Source organism: Falco punctatus (assembly GCF_963210335.1).
Source record: "Falco punctatus genome assembly, chromosome: 20".
Taxonomy (NCBI): domain Eukaryota; kingdom Metazoa; phylum Chordata; class Aves; order Falconiformes; family Falconidae; genus Falco; species Falco punctatus.
The window spans coordinates 6,325,617-6,341,293 of NC_137600.1; the positions used below are offsets into that span (position 1 = coordinate 6,325,617).

General features: G+C 45.1%; 1 protein-coding gene across 1 annotated transcript; it reads left to right on the forward strand.

Moving 5' to 3' along the window:
- Positions 1-5,397: 5,397 nt before the first annotated feature.
- LOC308055740 (heat shock factor protein 5-like) lies at positions 5,398-14,010 on the forward strand (the record flags this gene model as incomplete). The annotated part of the gene is made up of 5 exons (XM_080370090.1): positions 5,398-5,605; positions 5,971-6,657; positions 9,424-9,798; positions 13,025-13,122; positions 13,502-14,010. The coding sequence occupies 5 exons, from the start codon at positions 5,398-5,400 to the stop codon at positions 13,526-13,528; spliced, it is 1,395 nt and encodes a 464-aa protein (XP_080226216.1). The 3' UTR covers positions 13,529-14,010.
- Positions 14,011-15,677: the final 1,667 nt, after the last annotated feature.

Below are 15,677 nucleotides of genomic sequence, written 5' to 3' on the forward strand. Positions count from 1 at the left end.
CTACGCATCATTGTAAGTATCAGCCTGGCTTATTCATCTCCCAGACACTGTGAATTTGGACAATGAAGCCAAATCCAGAATTCTCATTTTGTTGTACCTGCCCTGACTTCAGTGGAGGACCTTCCTGAGCATGATCACAGCACTAACTGAATACAGGAACTTAAGAGCACATTCTGCGTGACACACACACACACACACCCCCCATCCCTCAAAATAGAAAATCAGACAAAATTCCTGACAATGTGTGCAGAAGTCCAGATTTGGTCATTCTACAACCCTGGTGAAGAGTGAGCTACCAACTCTTCCTTGAAGATGATCATACTCTGATCTTATAGTCATTGATACATGAGAGTTTCAAAGATGTGTAAAGAGAACAATGAATTTCACTGCAACAATGATGTAGCCAGGAGATAGCTTTTAAGGGCCAGATTATGAGAGTATGTAACAAAGCCACTGACTTCCCTATTGTCATATTTTGTTTGTCATTTTACATATTGTCTTATTACAAGAATGGTAATTTTTCATTTCTGTGATTGGTTTGTGAGGAACAAAACTTTGGGTTTATCTTGCCTGAGGTAGTTCAGATATTTACCCACCTGGATCTGAAATATCTATGCTCTTACGATCCAGCCACTTGTCCTACATCTTGGGAACACTTCAAAATTTTTCCAAAGTATGTCAAAAAAGATGATCTGTGTGAATGAATAATTACAAGAAACAGTCATGTAAGGCTTGTCCTACCCTTAAAACTTTTTGTATCAGAAGATGCTTATCTAGCCAAATTGCTTTGCAACTCAGGCTGACCAGAGCACACCCGTTGCTACCGTAGCTCAGCTGACAGATAGGATCTTATGAAGCTGCATTAGCTTGGTGGATTAGGACCACCAACTAAATTCCTGCGCTCTGCACCCCAAAATCACAGTAGTAGTACATGAATTTTTGGGAGCATGAATTTATAGAGCACTCATCTTGATAAACATCAAAGTCATCAACCCTCTTTCCTCCACAGACAATGGAGTAGAGCCCTGTGCTGGGAGCCCTCACCAGCATCTTCTGGTTCTCAAATGCTGACTTAGGGGGGCTGCCTGTCCTTGGAGCGAGTGTGCCCTGGGCTTGGGGGGTGTCACCTCGGTACCCTTCCTGCCCCCCCACCCTACCCCCGCAGACTGCTCACCCATCAGACCCCAATTCACAGCACAGAAGGGTGCTGTCTGCATCCTGCTGACCCCACACCAGGGAACAGCAGGGAGTGAAATGAAACCGGTTTTATAGAGGGTGCAATTAAAGGAAGCAAGAAGTTCATCATCCCCCTTTAACAGGTGGTGAGTTTAGGTAAGCTGCTCTGATGACAGAACTGCTGTGCAGTTGGATAGCCACAGACTTCTGAACTTTGTGGAAGATAGGTCTTTGGTTTACATTTTGGTCACAAAGGATTTTTCTTCCCACTGAAAAAACACCCCAGTAACTTATAATAGTATTTAAATGCAGTCATTTTAGTACTGGTGAACACTCCGCAACAGACTGACAGCATGATAGTCTTAACAGGTCTATCTTGTAGACATCTTTCTAATTTCTCAGAATATATTTTACAGTATTTCTTAGTGTAATACTATTATCTTCAACCTCAGCTTTTAAAAAGGTTTTGGGGGAAAAAAAATCCTGCAACAAAATTAGAAAATTCTAACATGTTTTATGGCAACAGTTTTAAATGAAACTGCTTCAGCATTGAAAATCCATTAGAAGTGGGACAAAACCTCCCAGCATAAAGACAACTATCTAGGGATTCAATTACTGAAACTCCTTGCAATCAACTTATTTCAGTGGAATATTCTTTTTTCAAGCTTACAAGAAAAAAACATTCTTGAAACGAATCAGAGAAATCAACACCAAAGTTTCTCTGCATCACAAAGCAATAAGGCAATTTAATACGGTATTAACACATGAAACAGAGGTTAACTATGCTTCTCAAAGATCACTTAAAACAGAACTGAGAAAAATGGGCTGATGATATGTTCTTAGGCTTCTGTTCTAAAATTGTCATGTTCCATAGCTTCAGATGAGTCAGCTGAGTAGGAAAGTTGGTTGTCTTGTACTGTGCTTGTGCTTCCGGACCTAATCCCATCCCTAATTAAAAATAGAGATTATTTGCCAAAATTTGTCAGATCTGAAAACAGTTTTGAGTTTAATCTTATCTGACTTATTAGCAAAGCATCTAGGTCCTTCTTTCCTTCCTAACTAAGATGAAATGGATAGAAATACTCAATGTTTACTTACGTTGATCCAGAACAAATTAAAATGTAGTAGTATGAGACTCTGTCTTAGCTGCGTTACAAGAGGTCTGGAGCTCAAAGATTTGTACTGCTATACATTCAATAAGAAAATAATACCCATCCTTCTGTACTAGCTAATTATTTCTTTAGCTAGAAAAAAAATGTAAGAAAAATCACTTTTCTTCCAAAATGTTAATTCTCTAGGGAATGTTTCTCAACGGTTCTTTGTTATCTTCCTAACAAAACTGAAAATAATTACAGCAACACTTCTTACCACTCACAAATCTAACATGCCTATAATCATGGTAAGAACAGTTATTTTCCAGCTTTGTATTATATATGTACATTCCTCTTATGCATTTAGAGGTGGACATTTTCAGCCCAGGAAGGGTGACTGTACGTAGCATGTCTGGCCTTCTGCAAATTACAGGCTTGATAACGTAAACTGGTCACTTCCTCAACTAACTGGTAGCTGAACAAAAGCACACATTGATTTACATTTTCCAAGTGATGAAAAATCCTCCACTTAACCTGGTAAAACCTTCCAGGGATTAAGTGCTGCCTTTACTAACAGTGGTATGTCCTTGGATGGTAGTCAGGGTCAGCACACTGCATGGAAATGCAGCTGTCCTTGCCCTGACATACAGTAGACAAGCTAACAATAACATTTTTGTTCAGCTCTGCAGAATCAGTTTGCAAAATGTGTAATCTACATCGTTAAGTTGGTAGGGGGTTTTTGTACTATATATATATGTATAAGCAAGGGAAATGTAGAAAACTAGGAGGTTATTACAAAGGGTTGGAATGGAGGTTAAGCACTGGCAGAAGAGGATTATGAATTTCTGGCAAAGGCCCACCTTCTCGTCTGTACAATGGACACACCGCTGGTGTCCCGCAGCAGGGAAGGAGGAAGAAAGCTAGCTGCAGAGAAAGGCACAGCTGTGGGAGAGGCAGACACCAGAGAGTAACTGCCATGGTACATGGCAAATAGGGGCGTGCGGGCTAACAGCAATTTGAGTTCACATGGGTGAAAAAGAAGGAAAGCACTGAGTCCATATGTCAATGATACAAATTAGTAATAAGCTATTTATTCTTGCAGCTCCCATCACCTTTGGCTAATAACAATCTTTGACAGTAAAGTAACAATTAAAGCCCTCAGGACCAAATTTAACCCACTGACCAAGAAGTGGCAAATGAACCCAGTCTTGTGGCTGAAGTCAAGAATGGCCAGTGGTACGAAAGGGACCGCTGTTTCTGTGTGTTAGTTTTAGGGAATCATGCTCTGCATTTCAGTTATGGACGACGTATTGCTGGCTCTGCCCTGATTTACGGATGATACACTAAAAACCTCACCTGTCCCACCATCAGGTAGTCATGGTCTTCTGGCACTCTTGCTGCACAGGGAGAAAGAAACCCAAATTCATTTCACTGAAGTAATGCAAAAGACAACCTCAAGAATGCCGAGAAGCATTTCTTTGTGGACATTTTTCTGGATTTTTCAGATTTGCTTTACTTAAGTTTTGGCTGTTTACACTGAGCAACGTAATTCTGAATAAATTATTACAGAGGGGGAAAAAATGCAAAGCCTCTTGAGAAGATGACAGCATGAGCTTACTAGAATTGTAGGCCATTAATTCCTTGGGTAAAGCAGCATCCTTCTGTGGTGCTGGATTTCAGCTTTGATGACAACATTGACAAAATTTCTGCTTCTGGTTTAATTTGAAGTGTGAAACTCTGTTAGCAACCCCACCCAAACATCATTTTCCTCACTTCAGCTATGCAGAAGAGCAGAGGGATATTACTTTCAGTTTAAAAATAGGAACAGTTTCCCATCAGTTTATTCAATTTTGCCCCCTTTCTGGAAGTTACTGCGCTTTTACTTGCCTTGGTGGTTAGGGGCTGTGCTGTAAACCAAAGCAATAAGGACGACTTTAGTTAAAGAAGAGGTTTGGTTTTGTACCTTCTTGCTAAGAAATCTTACGACAACTCCAAGATAATATATTTGAGGTCAAGATAATATATTTGAGCTCACAACACACACAGGTGCTCAGTTTTCTCACTGTCTTGCTTTGAGGGCAGCCAAGACAGAGGAATGTCATTTTCTTCTGCCACTGCTGGTGACCTGTGGGCAAGATGCAAGCAGAGAGAGATCACCGCACTCTTCCTTCCCTGGCTCCCTGCTCTTCTTTGCCTGTTGGTTCATAGCAGATTGCTGTTCTGCAGCGGTAAGGATGGTTCTGCTGGCTCCTGCAGTCTGCCTGCAGTCACAGCTGACAGCACAAGGCTGAGAAGAGGGCAGATCTGCACCAGTGCAGCTCAGGCACCGCCTCAGAGCTGTGCCAGCGCACAGTGCAAGCACTCGCAGTGACAAAGGTGCCGCTTTAAGAGTTCTAGTCTTTGTGAATGTAGCTAATCTTGTTCTTTTTTCCTCTCTCTTTTCTTCACACACACGCACCCCCCCAACACCCTCCCTTAGCCAAGTAACATTATGGTACCCAAAACATCCTGTGGCAATCAGTTCCCCGGTTTCTCTGTGATTTGATTTCTCCTGTTTGAAATCCTCCATTATTACGACGCTTGCCTCCTTTACACTAACTACAACTTTACTACCTATCTTTTTATACAATAACTGCCCCTCTGAAGATTCCTTCTTCAGCATTTCGTTCCGCTGAAGCTAGTTCTTATCCTCGCTGCTGATTTTCTCTGCCCCATTTTAACTCCACCTGATCTGTTCTGGCGTGGGGATCAGAGCTGCACAGGTCTGGGGTGGGTTTAGGGCAAACGTGACACAATTCCCGATTTGTCCCGTGTTCCTCTGCACTCTTTATAAATTTGCTTTTCCTTTTGTGAACTGCCAGTGGTTTTCAAGCCGACACTTTGCAACACCTGCTCTGCCGGCTGCATTCCTCCCGGCGGGGCACGCACCAGCCCGGGGTGCCCCCGGCACATGGAGCAGCTCCCCAGCCCCCGCCGCCCGCACCCACTCCGCCCCCTCCGTCCCCGCCGCCCGCACCCCGCGGCAGCCGCGGCGGCCCGGGCAGGTCCGGCTGCTCAGCAGAACCCGCCCCCGCCCCGCCCCTCCCTGGGATTCGATGTTGTGTCACGTGGTCCGGGGCGGCGGGCAGCCATGGCGGAGTGCGGGGCCGCGGAGCGCGTGTTCCCCGCTCTGCCCCGCCTGCAGCCGCTTTCCACGGCCCGGCGCCCACCCGCGCCGTGGTTCAAGGAGGTCCAGGCTGCCCCCGGGACGGCTCTGGGCTGGCAGCGGGGCCGCCCCGAGCGGCAGCTTTCGGCCCCGGGCCTCAGCCGCCCGGTCGCTCACAGAAGCTACGGGAGATGCTGGTGGCAGCGGAGCTGAGGGGCCGGTGGCGTGAGGGGACCGGTGGGGCGGAGGGGGTGGCCGAGGGGACTGGCGGGGCGGAGGGGGATGGGGGGGCTGAGGGACGTGGCCCGGCTGAGGGGACTTGGGGAGCTGAATGGACGGGGGGAGCTGAGGGGGATGGCGGGGCTGAGGGGGGGGCCGGGCTGAGGGGATGGCGGGGCGGAGGGGGAGCTGAGGGGATGGCGGGGCCGCGGGGGATGGCGGGGCCGCGGGGGATGGCGGGGCCGAGGGGGATGGCGGGGCCGAGGGGGGGCCGGGCTGCGGCCGTGCCGTGCCGGGGGACCGGGGCGCTGCGCGGACCAGCGCCGCGGCGGGGCTGAGGGCCGGGGGCCGCGCGCGGCGGGCAGCGCCTCGCAGGCGGGGCACGTGCCGTTCGGCGCGTGGCGGGGGAAGCGGAGGCCGCGCGGGCGGCGGTTGAGCGCGGCGTTGGTGTCACCTACCGACACAGACGCGTCGCAGCAGCCCGTCCCCGTCAGTGCCGACACCTTCCCCGCCAGACTGTGGCGGCTGGTCGGCAGCCCGCGCTGCCGCTCCGTTCGCTGGGTGCCTCCGGCCAGGGGCTGCTCATCAACCAGCCGCTCTTTGGGTGCGAGCTGCTGGGCGCCGGGCCGGCCGTCGCCGCGCAGCCGGGTGGCCGTGGGGCAGCGGCAGCCGCCGGTTTCAGCAGCTTCATCCGGCAGCTCAGTCTCTATGGCTTCCGCAAGGTGGGGATGTTGCCGGGGAGCAGTGTGGTGGGGCCCGGGCCTGGGCCGGGCCCAGAGGGTGGACAAGGCAACGGTGGCAACTGCACCGGGCCCCTGCATCACTTCCGCAGCCCCCACTTTCGCCGCGGCCGCCCCGACCTCCTCGTCCACCTGAAGCGCCTGACGAAAGGCAACAGGGCGAAGATGGCAGCGGGCCTGGCTGTGACCAGCCGCCCACCCAACCGCTTCCAGCGCTTGCTCGGCACGCCGCTGAACGGGCAGCCGCTGCCTCTGCCCTCGACGCTCAGCAATGCCAACAGGCCTGGTGAGTCGGAGTGGGCCATGTGGGGTCTTGGTGGGTTTTTGAGAAGCGCTGGGTGGCATGGGATTTGAAAATCAACGCTCTCCTGAGGGAGAAGGGTTACCTGTCCTTGCCGGTGGCATCTCAGTTCACCTGGTGTAGGGAAGCTGTTGTTGTTTATGCAGGTAGATCTGCTGCCAGTAAGCATGAGTAGCATGGTTCACATGTATTTCAGGCTGCCTGTAGACTACAGTACAGTCTCTGTTGCGTACTACACTAAGAACACCCTTGCTCGATCTCTGTGGAGCTGGCACAGCTCTACCAGATGCACATTACTGCTTCTTGCCCGTCAGTAAGGATGCCCATCAGTAGGGATGCTTAATAAGCTGTCATTAAATGTGTGTGAAACAGTGGGTCATGTGAAGTGATAACTAGAGCATCCTGTTAGTTTTGTGCAAAGGAGACAAGACCTGGTAGTAAGATTTTTGTCAGTTGTCTCCTGAAAAAGAACTCACAAGCTACGTAGTTTTTAAAAGGGATTGAATGAGTAGGTGAGAGCTAATTAGAAAATAATACTGCTGAAAAGCCCTAGAACATGTTTTCTTTCTTTCTAAGCCTCTTTGAGAGGATCTGAGTTTTCCCAAGACAAGTGTGAGCCCTCAGGATTATTCCACAAATTTTGTATCGGCCCTAAAGCTTTGTAGTTGGCGCTGTGTAAGGAAGATGTGAATATCTTGCTTTGCAGTGCTCTTGGGCTGCTGCCAGAAGAGCACTCCGGCTTCCCATTCCCTTGGTGGCATGTTAACTGTCATCTTCCTTGCAGCTGATACAGCAACGTGTTGGTTCAGCGCAGTGATCGGAGAAGACTTTAACAGCCTATTTGTGGCTGGCTCTTGGACCCGAGTGGTGCACCCCATGGGTGCAGAGCTGTAAGGCGCGGTGTAGGAGAAGCGGCAGGACTGTGCGACCAGGAGAAGGGGAGAAGCAGTTGACGGTACTGCTCTCTGCAGCACCGGCTGGCATTTAGAGCAGAGTAGGGTATCCCCATACTCTTGGTTACTGTGTCAGGGTAGGAACTGTCATCTAATTCAAGTGGTGTTTTCAGTGATGTGTGTGGAACTGCACGTGCAATACCAAGAAAACAAAATGAAGCATCTGAGAAGGGATGGAACTTATTTCAGTAGGGAGGCTAGGAAGCATTTAAATTAATGATTTGATGTTAACCTTGTTAAGGCTAAGGTGAGTCATTGCAGACTTCAGTGACATGTGGTTTGTCTGATGTAATGCAGACCATTGGTAAAGGAAATTATGAGAAAGAGATGACTCTTTCATTTTTTGTCCTCTGTTTTTATGGCTGCAGTTTCAGAGTTTTTGCTCTAGGAGTCTCATTTTCTAGAAAGACAGAACAAGGAAAACATTGGGGTTTCTATGCAGTCACGTTCTGACAGGCTGACAATGCACTGTGCGCTCTGTACTGACTGTTCAGGGGCACGTCTGTTCCCAGTGTCTTGCAGGGTGTAACGCTCTGTTAAACATTCAGGAACAATTCCTGGACAGCAACTGGAGGTTGGTAACTTGGCATCCCGTGGTGTCTTGTTTACGTGTTAGAACTAGATAATCTTCATGTCCCTATCCAAAGGTAAAATATAAACAAAAGACTTTTCATACCCCTGCTCCTTCTCTGTTTATAAATGGTGAAAGTACTGAACAGGAAATAAATGGTCCTATACATTAAGTCTTAGCAAATCTTCAGGGTCAGCTGGTATTTATTTAGTGATTCTTAATGATTAAATGTGAACTTGCAGAATAATGACTGTATGTTAGTGATTTCTTGAATTAGTTTTCATCAGAGGAGTGCAAGAGGTAAATGTGAGGCTATTTTTAAAAAAAGTCCTTTTGAGTGAGAATTGGAAACTACAGGTCTGAGAAAGCCTGGCTTCTGGATAAACCCTATTGACGTGAACCATCCTGAAACTCGTAATTCTCATGGCTAAATGCAATCCTGCAGGGGAGTCACAAATGCAGTAGTTCTTGCAGAAATCAATGAGCACAGGCGTTTGCGGTGTTACTGTCAGTGTTTCCACAAAGTCACTAAAACAGAAATTGAGCTGTCATGGTATAAAAGCAAATACCATTTCATGAAACAGTAACTGTCTGAGAGAGGAAACGATAAAATAATAGAGAAGAATAAAAGGACTATCTAGGAAATAACAAAATGGCAAAGTCTGGGATATTTTAGTCTGCACTGAACTAGTTGAGCTGACTGCGAAAAAAATTGGCTTTGAAATTTTTTTCTTGACCAAATAAATGACTTGTCATAAAGTACTTGCAAAGTCCTTTGGAGGATTTTGACATTGCCCTTCCCTTAGCTGTTTGTGAGCTGTCAGTAGTGGAGTTTGGTCAAATCTTGCTTTACGATGTCCCTTTTTTAGAATGTATTGTCTGATTTAACACACCGTACTTTCAAAATTGCTTTTTGTTTGGTTTAGTAAGTTACTACACATTTTGATTTATAGCATGTTTCTAAATATGGGTAACTCGTTACTGCCAGTTTAAGGAGATTGAATGCTACGCAGACACCTCTGTGTTGGCGCTTCACTCGTGTGCCACACAGCAGTTACTGCATGCTCGGGTCTAAGAGTACAGTCTCCTTTCTGGATTAAGTATGCTGGAGCAAAGGTCGTCTTCCCAAATCATGTTGTAGAGCCTTGGCTCCTCATATTGCCTTTCTTTGCCTGTGAAAACTCCTTTCCTTAACACTTGTTTCGCTTTATTTTGTACCCACTGCAGGACTGCTGACTGTAGGACAGTTTCATCAACTTTACAGTCAAGGTGTTTTCTCTCCTTACTCCGACATGGCAACCTCGTGCCAAGCCCCCAGCACTTTACCAGCACAAAGATTAGATGCGACTCCAGTCCCTTCCACTTGGATCCAGCAGGGACCACTTGGGTTGCTGCCAGGGCAAGGGGCTTCCCCAGCTTTTCCAGATAAAGGGGCTGCCTTTCCTGTACTCCAGACACTTCCAACAGGAGCCACGTACACACTCCAGCCTGCGGCTTCGCTTCCGCCACTTCAGCAAGGGACTCAAAGCGTTGCCGCATCCATTGCAAATTGCAGCAGCTCTGCATCTTCAGTGCCGTACTCACAAGCCTGCTATCCAAGAGGTATGAAAAAAATTTTCTGCATTTGCTTTTCAAAAATAGATTTTAAAGTGAGACTTTCAAATATTTTTCTACAATACTCCGCCATGTGTATATCTCAAGTGAGAACTAGAAAGTGTCAAGTCTAAAAGGAAGATGGACCTAAAGCAAAAGGAGTTTCTGTTTGGTATTCGTGTCCTTCCTCCAGATTTTGTGTGTCCGCTGGTGATTTTCTGGATAGCCTTTCTGTTGAGGTGAAAGGGCGAGGAGAAGAACATTTGTCCAAAACTAGTCGGTGTGAGGCTAACTTTCATTTTTGTTTTTTTAATTAAGCAAAACTTGGACAATGATATTAAAGCACTGAGACCTTGTTATGAAGTAGTATCCTAGGCCTTGGTCTCATGTTTTTCCAGGTTAAGGTTTTAAACTCAAAGATCAGTCAAAAGTATTGTGCAGAACAGGGGTCCTCAAACCTTTTAAACAGGGGGCCAGCGTGCGGATTAGATGGCAGGAAGTCATCTGCAGCTGCTTGGTTTCCCCCTCCAACCCCCGGCGGGGGTGGTGGTAGTGTGGGGGTTCTGTAAATACGGGGGGCTGGATTGAGGACCCTGGGGGGCCATATCCGGCCCGTGGGCCGTAGTTTGAGGACTCCTGGTGTAGAATATTTCATTCTGCTCATACTGGTTTTGTATCTAAATTTTTTTTCTTGCTTAGCTTCTTTATGTTGTATTTCTTGATGCACTGAAGACTAGAAAGTACAAAAGTCTTGGCTCCTTTCTTTTTTCTAAATTATTTCTGCCACAATTGTCAGTCTCACTTAATCACTCAATTACAAAATAAATCAGTCTCACTGAAGTGTTTTTATTCTTCAGAAGAGGAGTTGAAGCAAATTACTGTTCTTTTCCTTGCCCTTACCTTGAATGGGAAAAATCACATGATAGGGTATTTTCTGGGGAGTGGTGGTGTATTTGTTGTGGGTTTGTGGTGTTTTTTTTAATTTCCCTAAAACTTCTGAAATTCAGAACAGTGACTCTTGCCTTGAACAAACTAAAGCTCAGTTATTATTCTTTCCTTCTGCCTGCTCCTCCTTTGGCAGCCGCACCTTCACAAAGACAGCTATCTATCCCTGTTTAGAAATCCTACACAGTGAAATCATTAAATCTTTTGTGCATCTCTTCTGAGACCTCTGCTGAGAACATTTCAGACAATAATCAACAGTTCCCGTAACGTCATTTTTGTCAAGGAAGGGTTCTGAGGAGCTGGGCATTTCTTGTAGACACACTTAAATGTTTAAGAGACAGGCAACTCCTGCCACGTGCGCCTTATGCAGAGATTACTGTGGTGGCCAGAGTGTGGAGCCTGCCTTACCAGCTGCTAACTATTAAGTCTTCTCCTAGGAGCAGGTGTCCTGAGAATCATAGAATGGTTTGGATTGGAAGGGGCCTTAAAGATCAGCAAGTTCCCACCCCCCTGCCGTGGGCAGGGACACCTTCTATTAGACCAGGTAGCTCCAAGCCTCATCCAGAATACTTGCTTCATTAAGGTGGGAGGTGGTCCCTGCTTTGCGTCTCTATTGGTACAGAGCATAGGCTGAAACTCATCATGATGAATTGTAGTTGTCTCTGTCTCAGCTAAGGCCCCAGCCCTCTCCCGTAGTCAAGGGAAGGAAAGGGGCGTCTCGGGTGCGATTCACGTAGCTCGGTTTAGAGTTTGTCTTGGGGTAAGATTAGTGGTGTCCTGGAAGTGCCTGTTTTGAAGTACTGCCTGCAGGGGAGCTGAGGGAGACCAGCGTAGATTTAGACATGAATATGGAGATCTCTCTCACTGGATGACGCTCCTTTTGCTTTAAGTTTAAAGGACAACTTGGCTATGTTGCTCAGGTAGAATCTTCTGGGGTGGGAGGTGGGTGTGAGAACGCAGTGAAAACATACCAAATTTTGCAAGGTGTAATCAAAACTAAAATACAGAAACTTAGGGAATCTGAGGCGTTTGAAACCTCCAGTGAATTAATTAGTGTTTCTGAGAGTGTAAGTGACATTTCACTGGAGTATGATAAATCTTTTAATTTTCACTGTCACTCTAGGACTGTCTCAGTGGTTTTACTTCTGTGCCTGTGTATCTCTTAATCTCTCCGCTATCCTTTCTTCTATATATTATAACATACAGAATGCTGAAAGCGTGTTTCTTCATATGTCCACATGAAAAAGTCTGGTTTCCTTCATCATGAGAGCACAGCAGCAAGATGAGTTTGTTTGGAAAGTGATAGTTAACCTTAAGATACGTATTTAGTAAGTGAGAGAACTAAAGAATGTATGTTCAATCTTATGCTTGACTCTATTCATTTCACTTTTGAAGTCCCATTAAATGAAATCAAAGTAGAACTTTGTCAAAAGATTTCTTTTTGTGTGTATTCAAACTTGTTTGTTAACTTCTGTGACCAAAAGATTTCCCTGGTTTTTCATTATGATTCTTATTGAAAAGTCAGTAACATAAATATGCTCATCTAAGTCTTTTTTTTCCCCACTAGCCTTAGACCATAATTAGTTTAAGGATTTAGTTCTGTTTACTTTCAACCATCTGCAAAACCTTTGACAGTAGTAGAATCGCGTCAAAGAAATGCGTTGAAGCTTTATTATCCGAGAGTGTCTAATAATGAAAAATCAGTCATGGAGACCATGTGAGAAATATTAGTTATTGGTGCCACCTGACAGTGCAAGTCCAATCGCGCCTTTTGAACACATCTGTGCCTGTAGGGTTCATTTACATATGAAGACCTTTCTGGTGAGTGGTAGTTTAGGAGTAGTCATGATATTCTTCGGAATGATACACTCTTGGTTAAGATAACTCATTTTCTTTGTAAGTCTTAAAATTCACATGGTTACAAGTGTGTATGAGCACCTAGGCTCAGCTATGTGAATACGCTTTCTGTGGTGTATTGTGACAAGAAACTCAAGCAGCCAAATCAGAGAGGTGATACTAAGACACAAAAGACTCTGATTATGAAGTTTCTGCATGTATGTATGTGTGTGTGTTACCAATTTTACAATATATATTTTTAATGTATTTATACATATCTTAAATATTTTTAAGATTAAGAAATTGGTCTTAAAATGACTTGGGAGGTAACAATAAATTTCTGGAATGTCGTTTACTGTGTGATTATTGAAATGTTTAATCAAAGTAAGCAATAGAACTCTGCACACCAGACACAGGTTCCGGCAGTCTGATAGCTGTGTTTGAATTCTTGCAGCCACACCGCAGAGTTGTTCAGCAGCAGCCCACACAGATCCTCTGGCTGGCTGTGCTGGTCCTACTGCTTCAGCGTGCACCCACGACAGCTTTGTCCAGGTGAGCGTAGCCTACTGAAAGGAGGTGAAAGCGAAGGAGACTGTATGAATGAACTGCAGGTTTATACACTTGTGAAATTAAGGATATAAATTTGAAAATGGATCTGCTTGATAAAGTGAAAGTGATGTGGTTTACAAATACCTATTTCAAAGAACCACTGAATGTTAAACGGGTAGTTTTGTAATTCAGGTTAGGTTTCAGGGTAGCAGCATAGTGGGTGTCCTCATCAGTGGAGAGTTTTTTTTCTTGACTTCACCAGAATCACTTTTAGTTAATGAGCCTGCATTTGTATTTGAAGAATGTTCTTGCCTGGACAAAAAGAGATTCTTTAATATTATGAAAATACTGAGAAGCAGCTCCACTTCTTTGTCTCAGATAGTTTCCTGCAGTCCTGAGTTTGATTTGATGAACGAGAAAAACTAAGGTGACTTTTTGGAATGGGCCCCACCTCAGAGATCTCTTATTAAAGATAACTCCAGTCTTCCTGTAAAATGCGTTATGTAATTCTAGTGGAAACTGCACCTTATTTGGAGAGCCTGGCTTATCAGATATCAGAAGATCTGAAGTAAAAATGCAAGAGCTTCCTTTTCTATTACAGCATAACGCATATACTTTTTTCCCCTCACAGAGGACAAGCGAAGCAAGTTATGCTTATGCGTGTTGAAAAAGGGTTGACCTACCCAAGCTTGATCATCCAGTTTCCTGTCTTGCAAATATCAACCTTTCTCTTTTATTCGTGACTTCTTTTAAAAAATAAGCTTATCCAAGATGGGCAGGTTATGGCCAGGGTAACACGTTAGTGTAAGGCTATAAATAGCCAACAGCCAGTCATGCCGTCGATATTGTAGTCTTTGTTTTTCACACAGTGCATCTTTGTCCTCTCACTTTGATCGTGAGCTGCTTTTTTCATCCAGGACATGAGGATCCGTCTTGAGCGATGGGCAGTCACAATTAAATAGCTTATCTCGGAAGGCCGAGATCCATGGGGTAATAAATCATTCCAAAGGAGTTGTCAAATAGTGGTGTTGTGGCTAGATTGAAGGATAATATACAGTGTCCAAAGGGTCTAGTAAAAATCAGTAAAGGAGTAAGTAAGGAGAGGTAAACCAGCATCTTTCTTGAGGTAACTATATTTGATAGTAATGCTAGGGTCTGGACCCATAGCTTTTCAATATTCTTGCCTGCTTAAGAACTGAAGGCTTCTTTAATTAAGCTTTTAATGGACAGTGAAGGGTTTGCTTGGTAAAGCAAGATATAAAAAAGAAGATGGAATGAAAAAGTATCCCATGTTTCCCATGTTAATGAGCATGACATGTGTCAGCCTGTTGGCCGAGTTAGGGTGCTCATTTGCATGGGAAACATGCGTAGTGCAGGTGTATTCGTGGTGATGAAGTGGATGCTTTTTTAGGTTGTAACATACCATCTTTAATCTCCAACAAAGAAGAGTATTTTGAGAATTGCCGCTGGAGGCCGATTTTTGCTTAAATTTAGATAAACGGTTAGATTGTTTCTGATAAATAGTTGTTAAGTTCTGTTTTCTGTGGAAAGTATAGTTTATTGACATTTGACTGGTATAAAGCATCTTCATTGGTTTATACTTTGTGGTGTACAACAAGTTGTAATTGTACTTCGGTCTACCTGTACCTGGTCTTCCTGGTATGTAAAATTGTAAGTCTCATGAGGGGTGAGGGGCATTCTAGATGTTACTCTGTTAAGGCAGCAAATGCGTGCTCTGCTTTTTTTTTTTTGTTTTGTTTTGAAAACAAGGTAAGCTCAGGAGATTGACTGCATCTGTTTCTGCTGCATGAGACCTACCTTGCATGTAGGCACTCAATCTCATTTTTGTGTGTGCATTGAAGCTACTGTTTTATTGTTCTGTCGGTAGCTTGACGCCTTCACTGAAGTTTCTAGATCGGAAATCATCAGCTGGCGCAAACCTCCCATTGTTGCTTTCAGCGTTATAAAGATTAGTCATCTTCCTCTTGGGTATCTTTCTAGAAAGGGATGTGTATTCTGATCAAGCCTCTGCATAGCTCAAGCCTAGACTAGACTGTTCTGCTCAGTACCGTGTAGGGAAGAGCACATCCCTGTGCTAGTGCATAGAGTTGGCAGTACTCCTTAATTGGTGCCCACTCATTATATTAAGTGTTGACCGCACTTTAAATGTTGTCAGTTTTGAGAATTTTTGAACTGCATTTTTAGAATGGTAGGTTGTCCCTTGTTGAAGGCCTTTGGAGTCCGTGACCCGAACTTCCTTGTCAAGAACCGGGGGAATTAAGCACACGAACCACGTAGTTGTTTGGGAGGGAGGTTTTGTATATTTGTGAGAATCCTGGTTAAATAACTGGCCTCATTTTTTGAGCAATTGAAAAGCAATTCAGGGAATATTCAGCGTTTTGTTTGACAGATTCCCTCTTTCTGTTAGAACTACTCTTCAACTAGTCTCCTCCTCCCAAACTCGGGAGAGGGAAGGTTAACTTAACACCCTGCTTGTCCAGAGCCTGGGGTCATGGCAGGTGCAGAACTCTCCAGAGGAGGCTTCTGTGCCTGTACTC